We start from the raw sequence: 26763 nt of genomic DNA, 5'->3' as shown, positions 1-26763 counted from the left end.
ATGTTTTATCAGTCAGTGGTGGACAGTGTACTCTATTATGCTGCAGTCTGATGGGGGAGCAGCATGTGTGAATGAACACAAAGAGACTGGACAAGCTGGTAAAAAAGGCTGGGTCTGTGCTTGGCAGGAGCCTGGACTCACTCAGGACTGTTGTGGAGAGACACATGCAATGTAAGATGGAGGCCATCTTGGACAACACCAACCATCCTCTCCACAACATTCTGGCAGGACAGAGAAGCAGCTACATCTGCAGCAAACATCTCATCTCACTGCGCTGCAGAACAGAGAAGTTCAGGAGATCCTTTGTTCCCACTGCCATCAGGCTATACAACACCTCAGCCAAAGGAAGTGGACTAATCTAATTATTATTGTTTATTATTTACTATAACTGTTATTATTATCATTACTAATGAGGTACTGGATAGGGGATAAATTAAGTATATATATATCTAATCGGACTGCAGTGGTGTCCACCTGAGGCAAGTTTCCATGGAAACAGCAGTTAGAAATGAAGGACGGAGGGAAGTGAACCGGAAGAGAGACAATGAGATAATGAGGAGAGGTGGGTTTATGGTAAAGAAGCAGCAACAAGGAAAAGGAAAGAAAGAATGAGAAGGAAAAGGAAGAATGTTGAGTTAATGGGCTTCGTGGCGGGCTGGAGTCCAAGTTTCTGATCCTCTGATCTTTTCTCACATTTAGAAAGTTTTTCAGGCATGTTGAAGACATTCATTATATACCCAGGTATTGACCACTTGAGGAGCAACTGTACAGTTACAGGCCCGGACAACATCTGTCTTTGTAAACATTTTGGGTATTTATCAGGAACATTTCCAACGCAACGTGCAGCCTGTTCACCTTTACTAGTGCCAAGCAGCACATGCATGTTTTATTGATTGATAATTCTTGACTCCACAAATGTGATCTACTCTCCACAAAACATCAAAACTACAGTTCAAATCACAAAAATATATATCGTCTCACTTTTTTACTTGTGACTCTTGAAATGTTCTGTTGATCTGGATCATCACAGAAGTCAACATTTTTCCCAGGGATTATTTCCTCGGTAGAAGGTTCCAATGAAATTATATGAATATATATAAATATCAGAGGCAGACAACGTTAGCAGCAAAACTTTGGCAAACAATATCAGAACTATGTTTTATTGTAATGAATAGGATGTGAAAATCCTTTGATGCCAAAGAACTGAATAATATTATTGCATAAGCATCAACAACATAATTGTCAAATCTCTGGCTGGATACATGTGGTGTCTCATGTTGGTTCTGCTATTACCATCTGCTGTCAGTCAGTAAAAAAGTATTTTACAGAGAAACCAATAAAGAATCTTTTGTGTGTTAACAAAATTTACATGCGTGTGTTTTCAGATGTTCACATACAGCATGTAAATAACCTGTCATTGTCATGAAGAAGTCAGTTTGCTTTTCTCCAACAAGAGTAGAGAGAGAAGACAGAGGTTGAGCGAGACAGAGTAAGTCACAGTAGGAGAGAGAGAGAGCAAGAGCCCTGGCTGCCTGACCTGACTCGGTTATGTAAATAAAATAAGTGTAGTGAAAGCAGCAGCGGCGAACAACAGGGAACATTGCCTAATGAGCAATGGCATGTACAGAGAGAGAGCGGTGTGTCTGTGTGTGTGTGTGTGTGTGTGTGTAGTCTAAATGACCTGCATGCTTGTTCCACATTTGATTTTTAATTGGACAGATTTCTCAGTGAGCTCTTCAAATTAAAAAGGCAACCATGAAACGTGCAACACTTATCTGTCCCACCCTGCTCCCTCCTTCTTCCATCCTGCCATCCTTCCCTGGCTCCTTTTCATTCCCTCTCTTTCTCAGTCAACATCTCCCTTATGTTTTTCTTCCTCACTATCTGGTGTCTCTCTGATGGCCTCTTTACATAGCTGACCTCAATAGAAATGGCAGTATGAGTTAGGAACATTCTGCCAGAAACAATATACCTCGACTGATAAAGAGCATCTGTTCTGTGCTGATAAAATGTTGGATTTGTTACAGATGCAGCCAGAATGGTTTCTAGTGATGGTTTGCTTTTTAATGCTGTTTGGGAAATCAGATAATGAAGTTTTTGGTTATGGGTGTTCAAACCATTAAATCTGCATATGCACTTATTTGATTAATTGTTTATCTTGCTTTTAATCTTAGTTTGCTCTCTGTTTGTTTGTTTGTTTTTTTGGAATATGGCTCAGACCCAGCTGAGAAAAGGGCCAAAGGAGAAACAACAAAAGCACAACAGGAAGCAGCTTGCTTACAAGATGTGAATACAGTTGTTGTGAATGTATGCAGAAGAAATACTGATACTACCAAAGAGCCCACAAATGCTTTTTTTGAGATATAGGTAATTGAATAGGCCCAAAGAGAAATTTTGACGAGGTCAAAAACCGAGTGATAGAGGGACGATTTAAGCCTCTGGGTCGACTATTGTAAGCGAAGCACAGAACTGGAAACGGCATCAGCGCCATAAAATTCCTGTTATAAGGGCCCTGTGTTTTCCATTTGTTGTTCTAGTTGTCTATTTCCTGTTGCATCCTTGTCATTCTGTTCTTCACCATTACAGCCATGATCACTGCAGCACAGAATACTGTCAATGCAAGTAACACAGAACTTCATTACAACACAAAGCCTACACACTCACCCTCAGAACTTACAAACACATCTTCATTGTTACCTTCCTCATCCATTCACTTAGGTACTAAAAGCATGAAATTCTTTCTCAAGGATGCTTCACTTTGGAGTGTTTTTTCCTCTGCGCCTCTGTTGTGCCGCCACAGGACACGCTGTACCAACGTAAGGTCCCGAGTTTACTGCCAAAGGCTATACAATTTGGAGGAACCTTGTCGGTGAGTCATAAAAAAAAAGTGAAATAAACGGAACAATGTAGTACTGAAAACACATGTGGATGTGCACTGAATACATGTGATGTTGAAATGTTTAATTGCTAATTACTCTTCTCATTCTGTCTTTTCTTGCCCCATCTTCTAAGTACCTTTCTCTACTTCTTCTATAAATCTCTCCGCCTCACTCCGCCCCTCCTCTCTTTTAACCCCTCTGTATATGTTCTCTGCTGTAGGTGTCAGTGTCCGACCCTCTCCTTTTCCTTACCGTCTGGCCCGTCCCTGCCGTGAATAATAGTCTGCTGGTGTTTATGTGCTCTTTGTTTCACATGTGTGCCAATGAAAAAGAAATGTGACAGATACTGGGGACTAAGTGGCAGAGGGTGACTTGGAAACACTGAGTGCTGAAACAGCTTGTCAGCAGTTGTTAGCACTGGATCAATCACACAGTGCGGTTGTACATTTGACTTTGAGTGCAACTCAAATCAGATATAAAATTGTCCTTTGTAATAATTTCAATACGATAGAAGTTCACTGCTCCATACTTCAGTGAAGTGAGTGTATCAGATACGTTATTTGTTTCCTTGCGTTTCTCCCGCTGACTTACACATATTGTATGCATGCGTAACATTTACATCTTCAGGAGATTAAAGCAGGAACCACCAGTGAGCTGCGTCAGGAACACACATGCACAGTAAATACTTTATGTAGCTTTGCTAAGAGACCTATACGTCACAGCACGCTTGCAGCAATGCTACTTCCTTGTCAAGAAAAACACGTACAATTTTGAATTGATCAGTCTGTAGCCTATTCTTTCTGCTAAGAGAGAGTAGAGAAGTTGGCCAGTTTGAAGAGTGGTTGAAAAGGTTAATGCAGACACACTGCTCGGATTCATTTGGAGGAACTGCATCTTCTTCTGTTACCACAAAAGTTTCCATGCACTCTTTACTGGATTGTTAGAAATAAGTTATTTTTGACAAGGAGCAGAAAAACTCCAAAACAAACTTAAAGAAAAAAAGCCTGAGACTCACAGACTATTGGCTTATCCAGTGCTAACCTGTTTGCAAACTAATGCCCACTTCCCATCCAGCAAGCACAGACCAAAATCAGCATCCAGATGGAGTATACATTTGCTACTTACTGTTCTTCAGCTCTTGGTTTCACCCACCAACATCTGAGAAAGAAATCTTCAGCTGCTGTAAATTCTCAGTGGGCTCGGCACCACAAGTGACCCCTCACATCTCATTCATTTCATTCATTGCTAATATCAAAAGATTTGCCTAATGGACCTTTAAAGACTCCTCATTTTCCTCAGCAGTGTGTTATGGATGGAGTCTGGAGCTGACTCTGTGACTTTCTGGCATTAAGACAGAAAGTTAACCGTCTACCTAATGACCAAATCCACCTCCAATCTGGAAATGAAAAAGATATAGTTGAACTCACCTCCATGAACATAGCTGTGTAGTGTGCAGTCAGAAGGACCAACCAGATGGATCAGACTGGACTGGCTGAAACCAACAGTGTGCTGTTCTGCAATGCAAACACACACACACACACACACACACACACAAACAAAAGAGAGATTTGTGAAAAAAGGAATTTTTGCATAGAAAAACTTGCTAGTGTGTATTTTGCCCAAGCAAGCCGCCACAGACACAAACTGCAAGCTTCCACGCATTCTGCACATCCACAGTCACTGTAATGGACTGACATGCAACATGTTGAACAAGTTAGCATACCTTTTGCTGGGTCGTCTGCAGTTGAGCCAATATGACAAAATTAGAGAATTAGTGTAGCAATTTCATTATCAATACATTTACAGAGCAAATAACCACCTTTGATCAACTGACTGTTACTGAATACAGTAGTTTCTATAATGTCCAATATACTGTTTGTTGAAGCTGCACAAGTGCAACGTTTAGTGGAAGACACAAGTTAACAACAGTGCACCATAGTACATTAAATACTGAAAGCATGAGGGAGTCTTTGCTTATTCCACTGGCAGTTGTCATTATTAATACTTCAGTATTTTCCAATATATAAAAAAAACAGTGTAAAAGGAGCAAAATTGAATTCATCTGAATGTGCAAATAAACAGTACCACAATGGAAATACATGTACAGTGATACAGAACTACTGGTCTCCTGTAGTATATGGGCCTAAATGTTCTCCTGCTACTACAACCACTACACCTTCTTAAATTCCTGCACTTTGGTAGTACAACAGTATATGCAGGTTAAACCATAATTAAATTTCAGATGACAATGTTAGCATCAATTATGGCAGATATAAGACTTAATTTCAGCTTGTATCTGCAATATTTTCCAATCCATGTGGGAGTGAGAACATCGTCCCCAGCTTCAGATCACTGTTGTATGTTTAAATTTGATTTGGGGCCTATAGGGTCGGATATTACCTGGGTTGGGTGGAGGTGGCACAGCCTCTTCAATCCTTGCTTTGGTCTCCAGTCTCTCCATCTTCTGCGCCTCGTAGCGCTTCCTGCCCTCCTCCCCTTGCTCTGCACTGGCATACTACAAGCATATACATTATAAACATATTCACATATACATGGCTGTATATAAAGTATATAGACAGATTTTATCACATTGACTTTCAAGACAAACAAGACGAGTAAAATGGGCTTTTCAGCTTGTTAAATGTCAGTATCTTTATCTCTTTTATCCCTCTCCTTGACTTGTGATCATGTTGTTGCTTATACATATGAAGGGAAGAGAGTCCGATAAAGAGAGTGACGTTGACAAGTGAAATGCCAAACTTGGGTCTATTGGGTCAGAATGGATATGTACCTTGATAGGCGGCACCTCCATAATCTTGTCGACATTCTGCAGAGAGCAGGGGACGTACCACAGCGCTGCCTTGTTGGCCAGCCTCTTGGCTCCTGCGGTCACAGAGAAAAAGGTTGAATTCTTGTGCCGAGGAAAATGTCAGAGAGGAAATTTACAGCTTTCGTCTACCAAATAAACGGTGGAAGAGTTTTGCGACTGTAAACCAACCGAGTTTTCACAATAATGGAGAAAAACCATTTTCGAAATAGCTGTTGTCAAAACAGACACTTTCATTAACACCCCAATAAAAGCCAATCCAATTTTTACAAATCCATTGGTGCTGCCCAAAGATTAGTCTTTCTTTTGCAAACAAAGGAGCAAAAACAAATGAGGACAATATTCAAAGACAATCATTCATGTCTATTCAGAACACAAGCTCGCATTCACCGAACACGTTCACTCGGTTTGCACAAGGTTTAGCATAATCCCTAAATCCTGCATTCTTATATTGTGAATATAAAACGGATGGTATACAGTAGCTACTCACTCGTTAAATTCTCTGAGCAAACATTTATGTTGTGACATTCATAGTTTTCTTTTGGCAGTCAACACATTATCATTAGAGGAGTTTAAAGATTTAAGGTTAAAAGTTTTCATGAGCATTTCTTTTTTTTTAAGATGCACATGAAACTACAAGAAATTATTAAATCATTCAGACCTGCAAAAAATCAACCAGAATATACAGGTTTACATGGGTGTTAATAATGTTGATAAAAGCTACGCATCAGTGATTGTTTTGTTTTTCTCACATTTGTTCTGTTTTTTTTTTCTCCAACCTGATTTGGACTGAACTATTGAAATCCTGCAGTTCTTACAGATCAGGTGTAAACTAATCCCTGGGGCAAGGTGACCAGCTAGTGATAACAAACTAACCCAGTTCAGTATTTGGTTTTTGGTTTGTTCCATTTTTAAATAATGGACAATTATTTTAACAGTTTAGATATCAGGTATTTAAAGTGAGAATATTAATGGGTATTACATGCTATTATTTGTCTTAGGGGTCAATATCTTGCAAAATTAAAAATAAATAAATGCTGTCCAATGTTATCCATTAGATTCTCTTGTCTTCTGAATCCCTACATAAAAGCATTTTCATCATCAGCGAGTGACGTACACCGCCTCTGCAAATACACACATCTGATCTTTCTGTACAGTACAGAAGATGAAACATTTTGGTGGTTCGGGGCTGCAGCGTCGTCTCTGCCTTCCTATAGAAAGTTAAAAATCAGAAGATCAGAAGATGAAACTCGAAGAAATCACATCTCATAGCAATCAGGCGGTGAGGTTGTCATAGTGATATCTGCTCTATTCTGCCTACACTTTTTCACTTAATTCCCTGACAGAGAGAGAGGGCTATTTTGAGGTTGTGTTATTATGGCACACAAGGGAGACACACAGATTAAAGACAGCAAAGGGCCAGCAGGTTGAAATGAAATCGCCGATCTTCAAGTGTTAAAGGCTTTTACTTTATTCATCGGATTGCTGCACCATCTGATGAACTTAGTGGGTTGGTTAGTCTCATTATCATGGATGATAAATAGAGTGATTTATTTGATGTTTTGAAACTGGAGTTCTATTTTTTTAAATGTGACACAAATACATTTTCTTTAATTGTTGCTCTTCCCATATTTTTACAATACATACTTGGCTCAATTACATAGAAACTTCAAGCTGCCTACAATAAATATGCATTTCTGCAACATGGACATAAAAATAGGATGCCTCATAAATAAAAAAACATCTTCATGAAAATGGAGAATTGTGATCGACAGTACTTGGAAGAAGGAAATGTGAAGTTGAGAGAAGAGAGTGGGAGAAGCAGCTTATGGCAGGCTGCTCTTGGGGAATAACATTTGCATTTTACACCCGAGTTAAAACCATGCAGACACCCGGGTGGCGTTGCCATGCCAACCGCACTTCTCTCCTCCTCCTCTCGTTGGCTCCCGCCCTTGCCAGCAACCAGGAAGTTGCCAACAGGAGAAAGGGAGGCATATTTACATATCCTTGACTCTACCAAGACTGAGAGACTCCAGTCTATTATTAGCTCCTGCTGGACCTTTTACATGAACTGTGTTTAGGATGGAGGGCAGGAAAGGAGGAGGGACAGAGGGACAAAGAGTAGAGAGTGAAGCACTGGAATGAACCAGCCAGTTAAGAACCATTCCCTGTCCGACTGATAACCTTTTTGACCAGAACGTAACCAGGGAACCGGCTTTGAATTTGAAATCCCTCTGCATCAATTGAAGACAATGTCAGTGTTTGACTTTGTCGTTGCCTGCACCCTCATTACCTTCACAGTGCTCACACTTTGCAGTATCATGGACATTGTTAAGGGGGAAACAAACTTGAAGCAGATTACAGTCACAATATGCACCTTAAAAACTGTAAAATGTATTAGATTTATGAATTAGTGAACAGGAAGAATTGGCTACATCAACCCCGAACACAAGCTCCACAAATCTGTTCGTTAAAATTTCCACACTCTGGCACAAAGCTGCACAAACTGACTAACAGCACAGTGACTTTGTGAATGGTTTTTCAAGTTCATCCGGTGGCAGCTTTAGAACGAGGAGCTTCATGAATGTAAACGCGCACACTGGCAGCTGTGATGACGGTTGAGATTAATGGCACCTGGCAGGGGCAGGTACTTAAAAAAAACCAAAAAAAAAGAAAGAAAGAAAAAAGATGGCGTATTGGTGGAACATGACCGTGTAACGGACATGCAGAAGTGCACTGAGTGCATGAACATGCGAGAAGAAAATGTGAGGAAGGATATTACACAGTGGACAGTCCAACTAACATCACTTCACTAATTTTACAGGAGTTTAATGTCAGCAAACAGGAAGCACTTAGCGCAGCAGGAATGAAACATAGGCTACTGATGTAAGCATAGCAACAATCACTGTTATCTGACTGTCAATGTGTGTACCCCAAAACCTTCAACGTTTAGCAGATTACATTACAAAACTCCTGTGAATCAGGTTTTACTAACTACAACAGGAACAGCACCAGCGGCCGCACAGGCAGACCCTACTACATGATAGGCAGCGGAATTCCCAAACACTATGCTCTGTCATATTTCATTATAAATTAAAAACATTAAAACATGTTGGGGAGCTGATTTTACTACTGACATGAGTGTTCAAGTAGAGGAAATGTCCCTCCACCACTGCTCGTGCATGATCCAATCCCCTTTAATCTAAGTTTAAGGCATCAGTCATGACATCATACCATTCTTGAAATTTCCTAAATGCACTTTTTTGTTCTCAAATTCTTTGAACAGTCCCAAATCCCAGTCTGTACTACTCTGAGAATTCTGCGAATACTATTGAGCCTTTCCTCCTCTTTCTTCTTCTCTTTTGCCCCAATCTCTTTCCATCCACTTCACCCTCATCCATTTCTTTCCCCACAAGCAGTTTCACTTGATTTATTGCTGCCTTTTACTCGTTCACCTCTCTGCTCTCCCCTTTGTCTCTTCCTCACCACCCTTCGTTCTTCCTACGAGCAGAAAACCCCCCCTTGTTTTCTTTTCTCCTTCCTGAACAGCATGTTCCCAGCTCAGAGACAGTGCAGCAAGATTTGTTCTTAGTGCTTGATCCCCACGATCAAAACCACAGATTTTCCATTGTGCAGAGCCAAGGCTCCATTAGTTTTAACTACATTACAGTCCCGCTGAGGGACGTTACAGCCTGATAGGAATAGATGAAATCCCGCCAGGAGTAGAGTTTTGGGATGGAACTTTCTGACAGAAATAACAATATCTCATACCCAGTTTAAACATCATGCTATATTTTAAGTGATCAAGCTGAATCCAAAGCGTGGAGATCCAACCGTGAGCCGAAAGACCGCTCCACAGTTTTCTGTTATTCTCAAAAGACCTTAACACTGTAGATGTGTGGTCCTGTTACAGACCTCATATATGAACTTTCTTCTGTGCTACAAACGTCAGGCGAGCATACTTGATTGTTAAAGGTATTTTTCAGCATTTTATGAGTTATGTTCTTTAATTTAGGGTTTAGATTTAGATTTGATAGATTTTACATCAAAAAAATCCCATCTCCTTTCTCCTGCTGTGGGACTGATGATTGACTGGGCGGCTAAATAAAAAAGAAAAGCATCAATAATCTTGCTCAAGGTATGCAATAAACTGCATATCTCAACAGGCCTCAAACAATACGTATTATATATATATAGTGTTTAATTATAAAAGTGTGTACGCATATTCCCACAGAACTCTTTCAGTACGTGCAGTTGTGTGACCCACCGGGATCATGGCAGGAACTGTCATGCTTATTTTAAGCCTCAACCCACAATGCACTGCTCTCAGCTCTGTCTATGCATGTGTGCGTGTGCGTATTGAGGGGGCACAATCTGTGTATGCTGTGTTTATGCAAATGTATGCCTGAGTGTGCGTGCAGTACAAGATTTATTACCTCCGTGGGAATTTTGCATGTGTGTTTGTTCAAATGCGACTGCGTACAAACGTGCGTCTATTCATACATTAATGTTCAGTGTTTTTCTTTGAAAAACCTCTTGGCTCCTGTGTGTGTGTGTATGTGTGTGTGTGTGTGTGTGTGTGTGTGTTTACACACCTGAGCACATGCAACTCTCTAAAGTGCATCTATGTGTATCACATCGGACCTGTGTGTTTATCTGACTGTGTGCAGTTTTCAGGATATGTGTGTGTATTTTCATGCATGTTTTGTACATACCTACGTATATATGCAAATCTGTGTGTGCCAATGTGTGTTGGTCTGTGTGTGAATGCGCATGTGTAGTACATTAGTGCGCATGTGCTATCCCTTCCAGCGGGGACAATCATCACGGCTCGTGCCCACAGTAGGCAGCCTTCCCCTGGGGGACCATGACTGAGGCCTGCCTGACGAGATGCTGCCTGACTGACTGTAGAACCTGGATGCTCGCCTCCTCCCCCAACACACACACACACACACACACACACACACACAAAATAAACATGAATGCATAAATATAAAGATACATGCACACAGAGTGTAATATACGTACTGTCACAGCAGAGGCATGCATGTATACATATTGTGTACACAAAGCTGCAAAAACATGCATGGCTGCATACACACTCATCATCTAATGTATATAAGCATGCATAAAAATATAAGCACAAACTGCATATGTTTACAACCAAACAGTAAGATTCCTTCTTCTGTCTTCCTGTCTAAGCCATCCATCAATCTTTTGCCTGGTCACAGATGTAAGTATGAGCTTGTAAAACCCTGACAGTCTTACCTCAGTATGAGATTTCTCTTGGAGAGAAGGGAAGTGTGTGTGTTCAGTGTGCATCTGTGTGGGTGTGAGAATGCGTAGGTGTGTGACTTTTTCTATACAGAATGTGTCAGTATGATGCGGATTAAGGTTTGTATGCACGCAGGTTGTCCCTACACAACCGCGTGTGTGTCAGTGTGTCGGGTACGTGCATGCATTGTGTCAGAACATGTGTGCAGGTACATCCACTCGGCGTTTGTGTCTGACTGGGCCACAGTGTGTGAGGCCTGACGCTAAGCCGACATGACAGAAGCAAATAATGTCTGCTCCCGTTATCTTCTCTTCCCCCTCGGCCCCGCAGGAACCTTTTAAAGGGCCAAACACTGATGAAAACACACACACATTCCCATGCACACACATGCATGTATACAGTACAGATGCGCACGACTGCTGTGCATATACATAAATGCAAACACAAATTTGCAAAATTACAAATCCAAAGATGTATGCAAACCAAAACATGTGCTGAACCTTTCATTTACACAGAACCATGTACGGGGAGTAAAACTGGACAATCCTGCTGAGGCTTAGACTAAAATAAATACATAAAAACAGACATCCATAAGTTTATATGGATAATGGCTGTCAACTCGAATTCACTGACACAAACATGTTCATAAATACAATCATCTGCTATTGTTTGTGATGCCTCACCCCAACTGGTTAGTTACTAAGCAGGTACTGGGGTCAGGCCCTCCCTTCTGTCACTTTGTAAAAATAATCGAAACAACTAACTCGCTCTAGTTTTTACTTTCTTTGTTCTCATGTTTGTTTGACGATGTTTTATATTATATGTTTTTTTTTTACTTCAGCTATGAGAGAGAGTATTCTCTTCCACGCATAACATCCTCTGGATTTCCACCACCGTGTCAGCGCTTCGGCAATGTGCGTCCATTTTGGGAGGCGGAGCTTCTGAAGGAGCACTGAAGGAAGTGTGTGTTCGTCTTTCTCCAGCACCGCTTACTCGACCTCTGATATTGAGGCGGCCGGGTTTCGTCTGATTTGAGGACATAAACCGAGCCGCTCACTCTACACAGTCCTGGAAAATCATCTTACTATACTGGTAATCTAATTCATTTTCTTAGAATGGAATATGTTGTACTTTTTGACTTTGTTAGACTGAAACACGATGCTATTGAATATGAATGAGGGTGATGGCAGGCTGAGTTCATATATAATTTGAGCTATAAAGTGAGCAAATCCCATCACAGATGTGTTTGGCCACGCAGCCTCCAGAGAGTAAAGTTTAACATCCCAGAGGAACTCGCTTCCTCTCAACACAAGCTTTACTACACTCTTCTACATCACACCCACGCTGCCCTGACACTGAACCTACACTTAGACTTCAGAGCTGTTGACCCTTTTTTCAGCTCATACATGCACAGCCGTGCACTTCCAAACTGGAAAGGTTTGTTAAATCTAATTAATACTGAAACTATGTGCATATCAGTTTCTGATCCATTACAGTAACATATTACTGTAATGGATTGTGGAGCTGAGAACTGGCTCACCAAATGACCTGCATCTGTTTTTATCTTTATTTTATTAGAACATAAACTACATATGCTGAGAATGTATTTACTTAAAAGAAAGTTTAAAACAGTTAAAGTATGCCTGTAAAATTGCAAATATTGGATTCATTGAACAAAGATATCAGGAAAGGAATAAACCCTGGATTCCATTTTATTCAAACTTTTTTTCATATTAAAATGTTATGACTGCACTGAATCATAAATCACCAAACCAAACGCTGCCTTGAGTGTGTTGTGTCCATTAGCTCTCTCCTTTATCGGGGTCCTTCCTGACAGGCCACACATGTACTGTAGTCTGATGCCTGTATGTATGTACGCTGCTCTCCACCTGTCATCTCATATCTCTGCCTCCGCCTCCGTCAACCTGCTTCCAGCCCAGCAACCAGCCAACCAACCAGTACAAGCCTGTTGCTAGGGCAACGGCTGTCTAGGGGATACTTCTTTTGTTTCTCACACCTCCTTCCCTTCATCCTTCTTTCTTCCCTACTCTCACTCTTTCTTCCTCTTTCATTCCCTCTGCTATCCTTTAGCCCACTGATATGTCTGTCTGCTTCTCTCCTCCCATTTGTCTCTCTGTCTCCCTCATTCTGTCTCTTTCTCTTCGTCACTCTCTTTAATCTCTTCAAACACTAGACTGACATGTTGCTTTAATGGCACAGTACTTCCTAATCACCAATTCATTAAATAAAAATAAACATAAAATCCAGTAAGATTTGCTGTTTGACTTGTCAACATGCACCCATGTTACTGAAATCCATTCATAACCACCTGTTTTATGATTTATTGTGTGTGTGTCTTTACATGTATTAATAGGTGTAGACATCATCTCTCCTGCTTTGATATGAATTCTAGCAGTTGCACAGCACATGACATTCGGCTGTTTCAGAGAGTCTGAGCTGAGCTGTTGTCGCTGGCATTTAAAGGTTCAGAGATAACGCTGGGTCAGCCCAGTGCGATCCTCCCTGCATCTTTACTGAAGGGACTCTGGCCAGTGTATGTATAGGCCTCCATACATATGTGTGTGTATGCTTCTATATGCCCATACTGCACATTAAATGAGTACAAATCTTAATCGACAAGAATTACAGACTGCATCACTTGGCGAATATTCTAAAACTGGAAACCAACATGGCTCTGAGTTTCTATTCCCCTGCCTCAGCTCTTACCGCTGCACCTTATGTAAAGCAGTGTTTCATCCGTGCAAGCGCTGCTTTACTTGTTGTGTGCTGCCCTCTACTGATCATACAGCAGAACATCACAGTGAGGTCATTCTTTTTCCCCCTTTTCATCCTAACCTCAAAAGTTGCTAAGTGAAAAAAACAGCATTTGAGTAAAATGCTTTTTTAATTTGAAAAATCTCAGCAAAAACACAAACAGACGACAGGAGGATAGACGGTAAGAAGACTAACTAAGAAAATGAAATATCTACTATATACATTTCCAACGACAGTGAGTGACAGAATTAAATTATATTCCTCTGTAGCATTACATATAGACACATTTATAGTACTTAATGATTTAAATTTGAAAAGAAATAAGTTCTCTGACTAACTGAAGCCTGAATGATTCTGACTAACAAATGTAATAAAATGAAAAAAGAAACTATAAATGTGTGCAGTGTTTTGTAGGGTCAGATCATACTTTGTAAAGATGTAGTACACAGAGCTGGACAAAGTACACAGCTGCAAAGTATAGATACTTCTGGTCAAATATTACTGCAATACAGGTGACATGTTTTATTTGAGTCGAAGTACTGGAGTACTTTACCTCGACATGCTTTCTCAAGTTGGATGGCACATTTCTGTAGGTAGTGATGCATTTTGGTTGTGTTAAACACAGCAAACATCTAAACCAAAATGAATCTTTATTTCATTTAAAAATTGCATAAATGGACTTGAAGAATCTTCTGCCCTATCTTTATCTAGTGGTTATCATTAGGACACTTCCGAGTTGAAACTGAGCTGATCAAACATGGAGCGGCACAACATGACTGACAGGGTAGAAGTTGGCTGTGATTGTTTTTTCTCCTGTGTATGGTCGTTCACATTTTCAAAATAAAAAAAAAAATTAATTCCTCTGTCTAAAATCTGCTTCAAACTTCACTTCAGAAATGTGGTGGAGTCAAAAGTACAATATTTGTCTTTAAGTGTAGTGGAGTAAAAGTCAGAAGTTTACAAAAAAAATTAAAAATACTCAAATACAGTACAGATACTTGAAAAATGTACTTAAGTACAGTAGTCAAGTAAGTGTACTTTGTTACTGTCCAATTCTGGTAGTAGATGACAGAGGGCTTTCAGACACTGACAACGTCCCAGCAGAAGAAGCACAGGTATAAATGCTAAAAATGAATGATAGAATTCCATTTAGCTGCTTCAGGTTCAGTTCAAACAGAGCCATAGTTCATGTTATGAGTGACACCTGTGATTTTCCTAAATGACAAGTCGTGTGTCGTGTGTGTAGGTGCTGTAGATTCACTCGGAAAACTGTAATTAAGGAAGTAGTGATTTGAGCTGTGTGAGTTAGACATACTCCTGGAACAATATGTAGGCCTGTGTTGTTGTTTACGGTTGAGTCAAGCTGTGGTTACAAGGTTTTTAATAGTCAGAGTGTTGAATGTGTGTGTATGTGTGTGCATGCATGTGTGTGTGCTAACTTGTTCAACAGGTTGCATGTCAGTCCATTACAGTGACTGTGGATGTGCAGAATGCGTGGAAGCTTGCAGTTTGTGTCTGTGGCGGCTTGCTCGGGCAAAATACACACAAGTTTGTCTGTGTGTGTGTGTGTGTGTGCGCGTGTGTGTGTGTGTGTGTCTTCCTGCCTATGAATTCCACTTGAATTTCTGTCATTCTTTTATCTCCTCTGCAGTGATACGGGTGACAATGAGGCTAAAGGGGAACAGTGCTGAGGTGAAGCAGCAGGTTTAAACTCAAATTTTAACCCGAGGTGTCAGATAAATTTCATACTTAGAAACACAGCATTATCAAATAGTTAAAGCAATGCGTGAACTGCCGTGTGGTAAGTTTCAAATGTCAAAAATGAGTCACCTGTGAGAATGTTCTCAGCCATGACTTTGACCTGCACCTCCAGCGAGTGCTTGGAGGTGTAAGTGATCTCAGCGGTGACGTGCGCGACCTCGCCGATGAACATGGGGGACAGGAACTCTGTCTTCTCCACCCGAACCAGAGCTGCCAAACAGCGGTCCTGAAGAGGAGACAACAGCAGCCCTAACACTTTTAGAAATATCATACACACATTCACAACATTAATGAAAACATGTTTTTTTTTATGAAGATGCCATTTAGTAAAGAACGGCTTTCATCTCCCTCTTATGATGAAGGGTAGAAAATTCAAACTAACTTACTCCCCCTTGGAGATGTATCTAACCTGCTTGTTCCTACGGAGATTAATGATCCTCAAATATAGGACGTTTTATTTCAGGCGGAAACAATCTAAGGCGAATGCTGAGGAGCATCAATGACAGCTTTCACTTTCAGCAGCACAAAACTGCTTTAAATTCATTAAACATGATTAAGGTGAAAGCCAGGTGAAGATACATAATCTTATTCATCGACCTTTGACCGTGATGCCTCCAGCGTCACCACGCTCCCTGTGTTCAGATAAGTTTAAAGGTACCATGATGTCTGTAAAAGATAAACCAAAAACCCAAAAGAACATCAGTGTTGGCACCAGTGACTGGAATCTAAATGCACCGTGACATAATCAATTTTATGGAATTTGACTGTGATGTCAGTACAAGTATTTTCATTCTTTATTTTAAAGAAATGTTTCATGTGTCTTTGTGATTCAGATGTGTGCTGTTGTATAAGCGAAAGGATGTTGTGTCCATCAATGTGTTTGTCTTAATGACTTATCAGCGCGGTGAAATGAAGGACATCAGCAGAGTATGATCAGAATGTTCAGCAGGTGAGATGACAATCGAATGATGCAAGTCGGTTAAAGTTCACCAACGATGGAGTTGTCCTGGATATAAACAAGATGAATGCAGCCGTGCAGTTTGGAAATGGGAGATTAACAAGATGTTGCAAGTAAATAAGCTCAACTGTGAAACTTTGTCATGCTTTTCATATTTTAAGACCTAAAGTATCTGTCTCAAAGTGGCTTAATCACTTTCTTAATGCTGGACAATCTGTGTTAATATACATTTTGCGTCATCTTAAGCTTTTCAGCTGGAATCCCCTCGAGCAAAGTAATGACCCGTCACACGCTAGAAAACAAAACAACATAGTGACAGAAACATTTGCCCTTTTAAGATTATTTTAGACGAATTCTCCCCAATTTCACATATTTTCCAAATTTATAAAAGAAGAGGTTAATATAATAATTGATCATTGATAATAACTGAGCAGTTCACATTTATTGCACTATGCAGACTCCTGTGCACTTTATATTTTAGTCTGTTTTTTTAAATGATCGTACGGTTCACACTGAACCTATAACAGCTGAACTATCACCAGCACAATGAAATATTTTAGTGTAAGGTCTGAAACCTTCTGTTCCCTCTCACCCCGTTCTGCGTGTTGCAGTGTCGCGTGCTGACGATGCATCCGGCCTCCTCGATCATTTTGAGGATGATGCCGCCGTGGACGTTGCCCACGATGTTGGCGTCATCCGGCCGCATGATCCTGCGGCAAAGAGATCATTCATTAGCATGACTGAGGCTCTGCCGGTAGGATTACAACACGTGTTATTGGCACCTTGTGTTATAAGAGTTCTTGATCTTCCTCCACATGTGTTTTCAGCTAGAAACACACCTGCTGAGTTTAATGGATTTCTATCAAGCACATCTCAGATGGTGTGGACACATAATGAGCTCAACACTGATTATATAAACCATATTGTATTTTCCACAAAGTTGAGAGTATCATTTTTTTTTTTTAGCCTCACCGCTCCACGTCTGTCCCATGTTGACATTCAGTATCATTCTCCCTAACAGCGTGGTCATGTACGTCAGCTGCTTCAAGTTCTTCAGTGTGCGGCTGAAACAAGTCTTACCGCTTCCAATCTAACGTGTTTACATACTCAGAGGTTACAAACACACACAGATGTCAAGATCTGACTAATCGTGGAAATCAGATGGTGAAGACTAAACAGGTATGTGATTCATGTCCTTTGTTTATATGAATGGCCGAGTAAAGCCTTCCTTTAAAAACAGTGTGAGTCAGAGTTTGCATTCTGTGGAATCTTTGAAATCCCCAAAACTAAATAATAGTTTACTGGCATCAGAGCAGGCGCACTGAGGGACGAACACATTAACCCCTCCACACCTGGGGGTAAATCCTATAGATTACAATGCAGTCCAATACAACAACACACTGACAAATACTGCGGTTGTGAAACTTGCTGTCACAAGTGTTGCAGTACTTTTATAATATACTTATATACATATATTACTATACTATACTGAATGCAGCATATACTGAAAGGACATGTTAATATTTTTGTTGTATAGCAGAGTTCAGGCAACACCTCTCTGACACAGTGTCAACCACCGTTAAAACATTTAACGAAGGAGCTAATTGGAATTAGGAGCATTTCTTGTATTGTTGTAATAACTTGAGTTTTACAGAAACCACAAACTGTACGGGGTCTTTTGATGTGTCGGGGGAAAGAGCGATAACCTGACAAAGTATCCAGTATATTCAGCATCCCACAGCGTGTGTGTGTGCGTGTGTGTGTGTGTGTGTGAGTCAGATCTGAACTACCTGCTGAGTTGATATTTAGAGTCCTGCTTAGTTCCGGCCTCCCCGCCTTCCCCGCCATCTCTTCTGACTTGCTGGCTTTGACTCGCTTGACGGTTCTCCACCACTGCTGCTGTCTTATCCACTTGATCCTTCCTGCTCCGCGGCCTAAAGCACTGCATCTTTACTCTCAGCCTCACTGTCTCACCTGCTACCCCTTCTGTGTGATCTCTACTTTCTCAACTTGTGAGATTGTGGGGCCTGACATTGCTGCAGTGAGTGATGTCATGCAGGGTTCAATGTTGAGCCCGCCTCAGTTGTCACAACTGGTCGAACTGGATCTCAACACACACCCACTGATGCACAAGCACCAATCAAATCTGTCATCATCACACATGAGGTTTGTGTGCCACAGCTGACAGGCAGAGAATTTTGTTTGAGTTAGAATCTGTATCTTCTTTCAGAAAATATCTGCATCAGTTGCTTCTCATTGCTCATTCGTGAAAACGAATCTCTAGAATTTTTCTTCGACAACAGCTAAGAAATCTATAAACAATCACAAAAGAAGCCAGTTGTCCGTTGACCGTCTGTGCCAGGTGTCACTGGCACAGACAAACCATTTCATGGGTGCAAAAGCAAAGCCACACCTACAGCCACGGTGCTGTTAAAGAAGGGCAAGAGAATGAACAAAAATGTGGCAATGGTGTTTCCAGACTTGATTTAGAAGTGAAAGCTGATGTCAGGATTTAAGATCCTGATCACATATACCTACCAAAATGAGGAAGATGTACTCGGTGGATCACGTATATAATGTACAGAGTAGTAGCCTACAATAGTCTTTCTCTGTGTCAATGTAAACCTCACAGGAGCACCATGCCAGAAATCCCTGAACCGGCACACAACCTAAAGTCATCTTTCACTGAGGTACGAGATCTTGTGTGGGTAGTTTTTAGTAAACACCAACATGTGGATTGGTTAGAATTAGCATGTGAAAGTAGTTTATGTAGAAAATACTTCAATATATACACAACAGTGCATATTTATATGAATATTACGTATCTAAAATATGCAGGTCATAGTTTGCAGACTTTTCAGTTGCCTGTATTGATCAGTTTTGAAGTTGAAGCACTGAGGAATTAGACTTTAAAGTTCTCATCAGTTAGAGTTAGTGACATCACGAGCAACTACACCACTGAAATATACTGTAGCTGACAACTACCTGAAAAGGCATCGTACTACCATAAACCATAATCAAAATCTTCTTGCTAAAACAAACATAAATCACCAAAGTTTTACCTGTGCCGAGAAGAATAGTAGTGAAAAGTGTGAAGAAGCTTCAGAAAAGCACATGTCCGTGTCATTTCTGTCCCAGGACCCACAGCAAAGAACAAAGATCCGACTGGGGTGGAGGGACTTTGCATCGCAAACTGGGCTTGAATTGTATTTTAGCCAGGCAATCTCACATCGCCAGGTGAGACAGGTATTTGTCAAACACTCACAACTGTATATACACAACCTTGAAACACACACCTCGGTCACACGTATGCATTAATGTATGTTTAAACAGACAGATACACACTAACTTGATGACTCTTACTTAAAGTGTAAATCATCACATCTACCACATTTGTAAGAAAGCAATAAAGTGTCAGGGTCACAGCCCGAGCGACTCGAGTGAACAAAGAAAGTGGGGTTACAGAAGTCAGGTCACAGTCAACATTTACTGCGGAGCAGATCAACCTATATGTTCAGGGCCAAAATGAAAAACTGCACTAAAAATAATATAAAATCTTTCCAAACATACTGTAAAACTAATGATGATTTACAGCGCAGTGGTTCTGCACTGTTTACCACATTTAATCATTGAACCCAGACATTCTGCATGGTCCTGAAAAGAAGGTAAGAAGTCCCAATGTATTTCTGAAATGTGGAGAATGAAGTGAATACGACTCAGGAATAGGTTTGCTGGTGTTTTCATCTTTTTATTTCTGCTTATAATTCATGTTTGTGACGAGTGGCGTTATCCACAATATTTCACATTTTGATATTAAACAGCTTGTACAGCAGCATCAGCGAGGTGTCTCCAACTGCCAGAGAGGGGCGTGGCCTCAGCACTGCAGCCATGAGACACACTGAATTATGAATGAATGGAGTGGCTGCAGTCACTGACAAACCCCTGCAAATAAAAACTGGCTGATAACTGGCTATGTTTGCACACACACACCCGCCCTTTCATACAGTTTGAAGAGAGGGTAAAGGTCACTGTGAAAGGTGAAGTAAATCTGTTATGACTGTGCTACTCACATGTCAGTCAGCTCAACGCTTAAACAGGGAACTCATGTTAAAGTCAAACAGGCTTCACAGCTTCCACTGAGGCCAGAATCATCTGATCCGTATTGTATTACTAATCTTTACAACATAATATAGATTATGGCACATATAAAAGCTCTGGCCTTCAGGTTATGACTCATACTGACCAGCTCAAATATAAGAATATTTTGACCAAACAGCCAAATGTTCTTGCCTTCCCCATAACTTTATAAACAAGAAAATGTTTCAGAAAAATTCCCTGTCACACGGACATTACGACCAAACAGGTTGATATTTTAATTGTTCATTTTACTTGGGTTGAACAGTCTAATTGAGCAGACTGAGTTGCATTGTTTAATTATAATTCAGCTTTAAAAGCACAGGAGGTCATGACATGTTTTTAGAAATTTCTTACAGCTGTAACTAAAGGGACTGTGTGATTTTACTGGGCTAGCAAGGTGTCTGCTGAGGACAGCATCTGCTCTGGTTATAGATCCATAAATATATGTGGTTGTTCTGTGTATGTGGTTATATATGAGGTTGGAATCTCTTCTTTCTGTGAAGCCAAACATAAAAACAAACAGTGAGTGAGTCAGCAGTGTGTCAAAATGTGTCAAATGTGGCTAACACCTAAATAAACCAGGCCTTCAATGGATGCAACTAGCAAGACAAAGCAGGATAAGACATGACAAGTCACAGGACAGGTTTGTGTGTGACGGCTTTGAGGGAATTTAAAGCTGTGGTGAGCTGTGGGGGCTTTCAAAAACAATCTCAAACATAAGCTTGAGTTCTGACATGCTGTGACAGAGCTGTTGGCCTCCACCTGCAGGCCAACACAAGTACTGTACAATCAACCCTGCGTGCTTCTGGGAAATGAAGCATTTTCATTGTAAAGGTATTTTAATGGGCGGCAGTCATGACCACTGCTCAGCTGGCTGTTTCCCTTCAATGTTCTTCAATATTCTTTTTTGGGGGGGAATAAATAATGGATCAACTCCACGCTATTTCAGCACACAGTCGAGACAGACTATTTACAGTAGCCAAATCATTCAAAGGCGACACTTTAAAATAAAACTTTTATTGGCGTTTCGGTGAAATGATGGCGACCTTAACGTGTCCTTGGTAGTTTTAGCGCGTCCCAGCGGTTCTAACCGCGTTGAGGTCATCATATACGACATGCGACATAGATGGTCTGCACCTCTGCCGGAAGCCCACTGACTAATAACATGAAAACACCCCCTTTCAATGACCGTTAACTACCCAGGATGAAACCCTGTCGACGGTGTAGCGACGGTGTGTCTGTGCAGACGGGGGTGTACTTGTGCATTATATCGGGACATGTAGCGGATTATCCGGGTGATTATCCCGGGAGGAACGCTGAGCGACGCCGGCAGCCGCGCGGTTATCAGCGGCAGCAGCACGTTACTAGCATGTGAAGGCTGCTCACACATGTGTTAATGTGTCGTGTTAAACGCTCCTACCTGCATAATTGAAGAGAGGATCCCGCCGCCTCGCGCGCCTCCGGTACCGACATGGTGATGATGGTGGTGGTGATGATGATGATGATGATGAGGATGATGATGATGATAAGCTCTCGGGTTTGTTGGTCTCGTGTTGCAGCGAGATTCCTGTGTGATGGGAGTCTCAGTGAGGGGGGATCAGACTCCTCCGGCGTCCACCGGCCGCTCTGCTCACGTTCTCACAGAGAAATGAGTCATCCGCGCGGAAAGTACTTAGACCTCACAGTAATGCTGAAATGATGTTTCGTGTAATGGAGCAAAAAAAAAAAAAAAAACTAATTTCAAAGTATGTTATTTTGCTCAGGTTACAGTTAGTGAGCGATGACTTGCAACGAAGTGAACGGAAAAGACATGGTGATTGCGCAACACAGGAAACCAATGTCGATACCTAGAACCGCAGGAGGAGGGCAGCAGAGACTGCAGCTGACAGCACCACCAGGGGCGGTGCTTCATGGCACCTGTAGAGGGCGCCTCTGACCACAACATCCATCCAGGAGTCGCGCTGACTAACGGTTTTTATTCTGTTCAAATCTGCTTGACAGATGTGTCGCCCCTGCCTTTTCTAATTAAACATAGAAATGTTCCCATATAAGGAAACATTACATCATAGTTGCTGAACAAAGGAGTCTGCTGAAGCTGTCTTTAGTTTCCATGCTCCTATTGTTTGAAGGAGGCAGCCTTGAAACTTCGTTGTCCTTTTCCCTGCTGCCTTTCAGTCACGTGTACCTTGGCACACGGTTCTTTGTGTGTGCGCTTTGCTGTGTGATATTTCATGTGACTTGTTTTTTTTTTTTTTTGGCCCTGTAATTTTAATACAAATCAGTTTGGCTGTAGTGTGTCAGCAGTGTGTAGCCATTTGTGCGTTAAGGATGCGTAATTACGCACATGAGTAAAGACCAATATTCTTACAATAAAGTGTAGAGACAACACGAGATGTAACCACGACATCGTAGTTTTATTTGTGTTTATACAGTATATATACAACATCTGCTATCAATAGCAAAAATAAAACACATCCCAACAGAGATACTTACAGTGACACATAATATGTCTACAAATTCATCTGCACAGACAGGATACTGAAGTCTATGGTGCAAATTCAAACATACACTGACCCTTGGGGTCTTACAGGGCTGTTTCAATAGCCCTTAATAACTTAGTCCGCGGAGAGGACTAAATATTTACCGTATACATACATGCAGATTTAAAAAAAATACGACTGTCTAAATTTGTCAACTCATACAGGACAACAGACTCGTGCGCAAAACGTAAGTATATAATACTCAACCAATACGATTTAACGATGAATTCTGGCTATTCATCAACGGAAACGATGCATTAAATCACCGTGTATATTTACACGTGATGCTATCTCAACATGTTGCCTAGATATCAAATATTTTACAGTCTTTTCACAAGCTTTTGGGAGACCCGGTCACTTGAGAAATCTACCAAGGTCTCCACATGGCAGCGCTGACAGGCTGCGGGCCTGGCTGCGCTGGGCTGGGAGCCCCTGCGCCGCTGCTGCCGCGGGACTGGCTCTCAGGTCTGGAGCTGAAGCCGGATTTGAGGCTCAGGAGTCTCTGCTGGATCTGAGGGAAAGTCTTGAAACTCTTGGCGCAGCAGTTGCGGCAGGTTGGGGTGACGGTGGCGGGCATGGATTGCTGAACGAAGTCGTTGACGCGCTGGCACGCGTCTTGGTCCAGGCTCGTTTTGGGAAGCAGAGCGGAGACGCGCTGGAGGCAGGCTTTGAAGCCTTCTCTGTAACTGTCTGCGGAATCTGAAAAGGAGATGAAATATTATTTTCGTTGTTCAAAAATTATGAGTCCGCCATTCATACATTTGTCAGGAAACGTGTTAAACAATCAGAACAATAACTCACCTTTAGTGTGAAGGGGTGGAATGTCGCTGAGAAACCTCACTGTCATTTCCAGGATGTCGGCTTTCTCAAGCTTGGAGTAACGAGTCTTCTGGAGAAAATAATAAAACAAATGTTAAACATATGGGTCTAAATGTGGCCTTGACGTGAGAATAGGTCTATCTGAAATCTGCATGTGTAGAGATCGTTTTAATAACTTACATCTCTGCCAGTAAGAGGAAGGATGAGGTTTTTCAGGTGGTTTAGGCTGTCGTTGATGCGGGCGCGCCTTCTTTTTTCCATCAGAGGTTTCATAGTCTGAAAAGATCAAAAAAATATTTATTATTGATTCAATACATTAAGAGAAAGACATATGAGAAACTGTCTAAGATAATAAAGGAAAATTCAGTGACTTCTCTTACCTTTCTGAGCTCAAGAGCCTGTTTTCTTTTGGCCACAGTTAGCCTTGGAGAAAAAGAATGGAGAGCTTCGCAAGTCATGTTTGGAGACATTTTCAGCGTCGTCTTTGTGCCAGAGAAGTGTCCAGAGAGAAATCAGCGGAGATCTGTCTCTAACGGCCCAGAGCTGCGGTATATATCCAGGTCCGTGGCGTCGGTCTTCGTGCGTCATGGGTACGCCCCCAAGCCGATTCAAAACGATTTGCTCCGGCCACGTATTCCATGAAAAAAAAAACACAAAAGCATCACATTTAGAAAGATAACCATCTGTCTTCTACTCTAATCCAAGCGTAACAACTGCAGTGCGTGTCTGCGTTATGATCCATAAACTAAATCAAACTAAATCTGCCTCAGCTGTGAAGAAATAAGTGCGTAAAGAAGCTTAATGTTTGGCCCATTCACCCAATGCAAGTTCTGCAAACTTTCAAATTCAGTCTACATCATATTAAATAGTTAACAATTTAGTTCACTGTTAGTAAACAATGAGGTTTATGCATAGTAGATGGAACAGGTTGTTTTCTTTGCAAATACATTATTGACGCGTAATTACGCACCAATAACTATTTATGGTTGGAAACAAAGCGTTGGCTGAATAGTATCCATTTATTTGGTGAGCTAATGAAACATTAAAAATAACATTTTATCTGAAACAACAAATTCTGACTTTGCATTATTAATAAGATTTGTTTGATTTCCTGTTGCTGTTCCACGCTGTTTACTTTTTATTATGCTTATGAGCAAGTTTGATCACATATCACTGAGGTAATGCTGAATGTTTTAAATAAATAATAATATAATAATTAGAACAACAGGGTGCAATACATACATTGCTGACATAGGGGTCAGGGTTGCGTGTATGGAAAAGTGTTTGCAGAGATACAGACTCTTACTCCAATCACATACCCAAGCCACGCTACTTTCAAATAACATCTGCTCTTAGATTTTGACAACAATAGTTTTGCATATGACGTTTCTATGCAGTTTCTGCCCGGGGGAGTCTCTACCTGTAGGGTGTATCCCGGTTGCCAGGGCTGAAAAACAGCGGGTGGATAGTGAGGGAGCATGTTCTTCAATAACAATGGCCATTTTAATAAATCTTTAGACTTTTTAACTTTTGGACTTGTTTTGTTAATTACCAACCATCGTGTCTTGTGAGGTATGAAACAAACTTTGAATTGCAGACTTCAGATTTTGCAGATATCAAATAAAAACTGGAGCGACATGACAACCCATCAAATGCCACTGCACCCAGGGGAACCACGCGTGCAGCACGCGCCACGGGGACCAGATGGCTGTCTGTTACCGAGCCTTGAACCCCACCCTCGTCCAGCCTCCATGCATGACCCCACCCCCACTCCTGCACCACACCGGCATCCCGCACAGCCAAACTCCCTGTTCCACCATGGTATAGCTCCAACTCTCATCCAAAAGATGTGACACACACACACACACACACACACTCTTTTTCTATAAACCTTACACGCATGACACATGATCTCCACGCAGTTTTAGCGTGGGTATCCCATCTGCATGCTTCTAATGGGTCCATGTTGTTAGTGTCCAACTGAAAACAAACCTCTCACCCCCCTGTTTAGGAACTCCGTGATGCAATTGTCTCCTTTAGCTTGACTCCTGGATATCTTGGCGTCCAAGCTATCATGAAATGCTTGTTTGTCAATATAAGGCTACATGGTGATGACGAAACACAAAGCTCAATCTGTTGATGGGGGGGGGGGGTGTTTGTCTGCCTCACAGCGTCCTGTTTGACTGAGTATTAAACATCAGGTAGTTCACACTGAAAAACGCAGAGAATCTTCAGAATGTGCAGAGGTAGTTTTATTCTGACACGGTGCCGACGTCCTACAGTAGAAACACATGACCCATGAAGATATAAATTAATAAATATATGAAAGCAGTTATACAAAGGAAGATCAAAAGTCTGCAGTCATCTTACTACTACTAGGTAGGAGGATATTTTTGTCTTATAGCCTATAAACGTTCAGTTATTTTCCACCTTGCATTATTCAAGTGGTTTGATTTATTCCCTCTTTATGACTAACAGGGAGGTGAATGTTTGCTACAGTTTAAATGGAATTAGGGGCAGTGCATTTCAAGAGTATTTCTACGACTTGAAATGGGAAAAACATTAAGTCTACAGAGTCCAGATCATGTAGACATGGTTTCTAGTTGTGCTGCTTCAAAAAAAATATATATATTAAAAAAAATCCAAGCGTTGCTAGGAAGTTGAGAGGCACACTTACTGCACGCGCCCCTCACCTCCCCGCTGGGACCGAGGGATGATGGGGGTTGGAACAAGGGTGGGGGGAAGGGGTAGGTGGGGGTACACTTCTCCCGAGTTTTTGCTCTTACGGTTAG

The 26763-nt window shown here is 41.3% G+C and overlaps 2 protein-coding genes across 5 annotated transcripts in view; both read right to left on the bottom strand.

Moving 5' to 3' along the window:
* acot7 (acyl-CoA thioesterase 7) overlaps positions 1 to 22302 on the bottom strand; it is a 53345-nt gene extending 31043 nt beyond the window's left edge. Inside the window, exons 1-7 of one of the 4 annotated variants that reach the window (XM_023427365.2) lie at positions 22033 to 22302; positions 17068 to 17185; positions 15587 to 15743; positions 5671 to 5762; positions 5280 to 5394; positions 4603 to 4617; positions 4307 to 4393 (exon numbers count right to left, since the gene is read on the bottom strand). In XM_023427365.2, coding sequence (XP_023283133.1) covers positions 4307 to 4393; positions 4603 to 4617; positions 5280 to 5394; positions 5671 to 5762; positions 15587 to 15743; positions 17068 to 17185; positions 22033 to 22085 — 637 coding nt within the window. In that variant the 5' untranslated portion in view covers positions 22086 to 22302. Of the gene's footprint in view, positions 1 to 4306; positions 4394 to 4602; positions 4618 to 5279; positions 5395 to 5670; positions 5763 to 15586; positions 15744 to 17067; positions 17186 to 18265; positions 18496 to 22032 lie in introns of those variants that run through there. The other 3 variants (XM_023427363.2, XM_023427366.2, XM_023427364.2) reach the window with 3 other exon arrangements.
* Positions 22303 to 23007: 705 nt separating this feature from the next.
* Positions 23008 to 24479, bottom strand: LOC111670827 (transcription factor HES-2-like). The gene is made up of 4 exons (XM_023427739.2): positions 24352 to 24479; positions 24152 to 24247; positions 23954 to 24041; positions 23008 to 23851 (listed from the first exon to the last, which is right to left on the bottom strand). Exons 1-4 carry the CDS (start codon positions 24439 to 24441, stop codon positions 23520 to 23522), a joined length of 606 nt encoding a protein of 201 aa, XP_023283507.1. The 5' UTR covers positions 24442 to 24479; the 3' UTR covers positions 23008 to 23519.
* Between the last annotated feature and the right edge of the window lie 2284 nt (positions 24480 to 26763).

This window comes from Seriola lalandi, unplaced genomic scaffold, assembly GCF_002814215.2.
Source record: "Seriola lalandi dorsalis isolate HSWRI2012SDOR001 ecotype SW California unplaced genomic scaffold, Sedor1 jcf7180002054861, whole genome shotgun sequence".
NCBI classification, from domain to species: domain Eukaryota; kingdom Metazoa; phylum Chordata; class Actinopteri; order Carangiformes; family Carangidae; genus Seriola; species Seriola lalandi.
Note: the sequence above shows the minus strand (reverse complement) of the source record. Positions and strands in the feature narration are given on the sequence as shown.

Coding starts and splice junctions, on each gene's coding strand:
- LOC111670827 (XM_023427739.2), bottom strand. CDS start 24,441: ATGTCTCCAAACATGACTTGCGAAGCTCTCCATTCTTTTTCTCCAAGG. Junction 24,042..24,151: donor TTCCTCTTACTGGCAGAGAT/GTAAGTTATTAA, acceptor TATTTTCTCCAG/AAGACTCGTTACTCCAAGCT. Junction 23,852..23,953: donor TCCACCCCTTCACACTAAAG/GTGAGTTATTGT, acceptor TCTCCTTTTCAG/ATTCCGCAGACAGTTACAGA.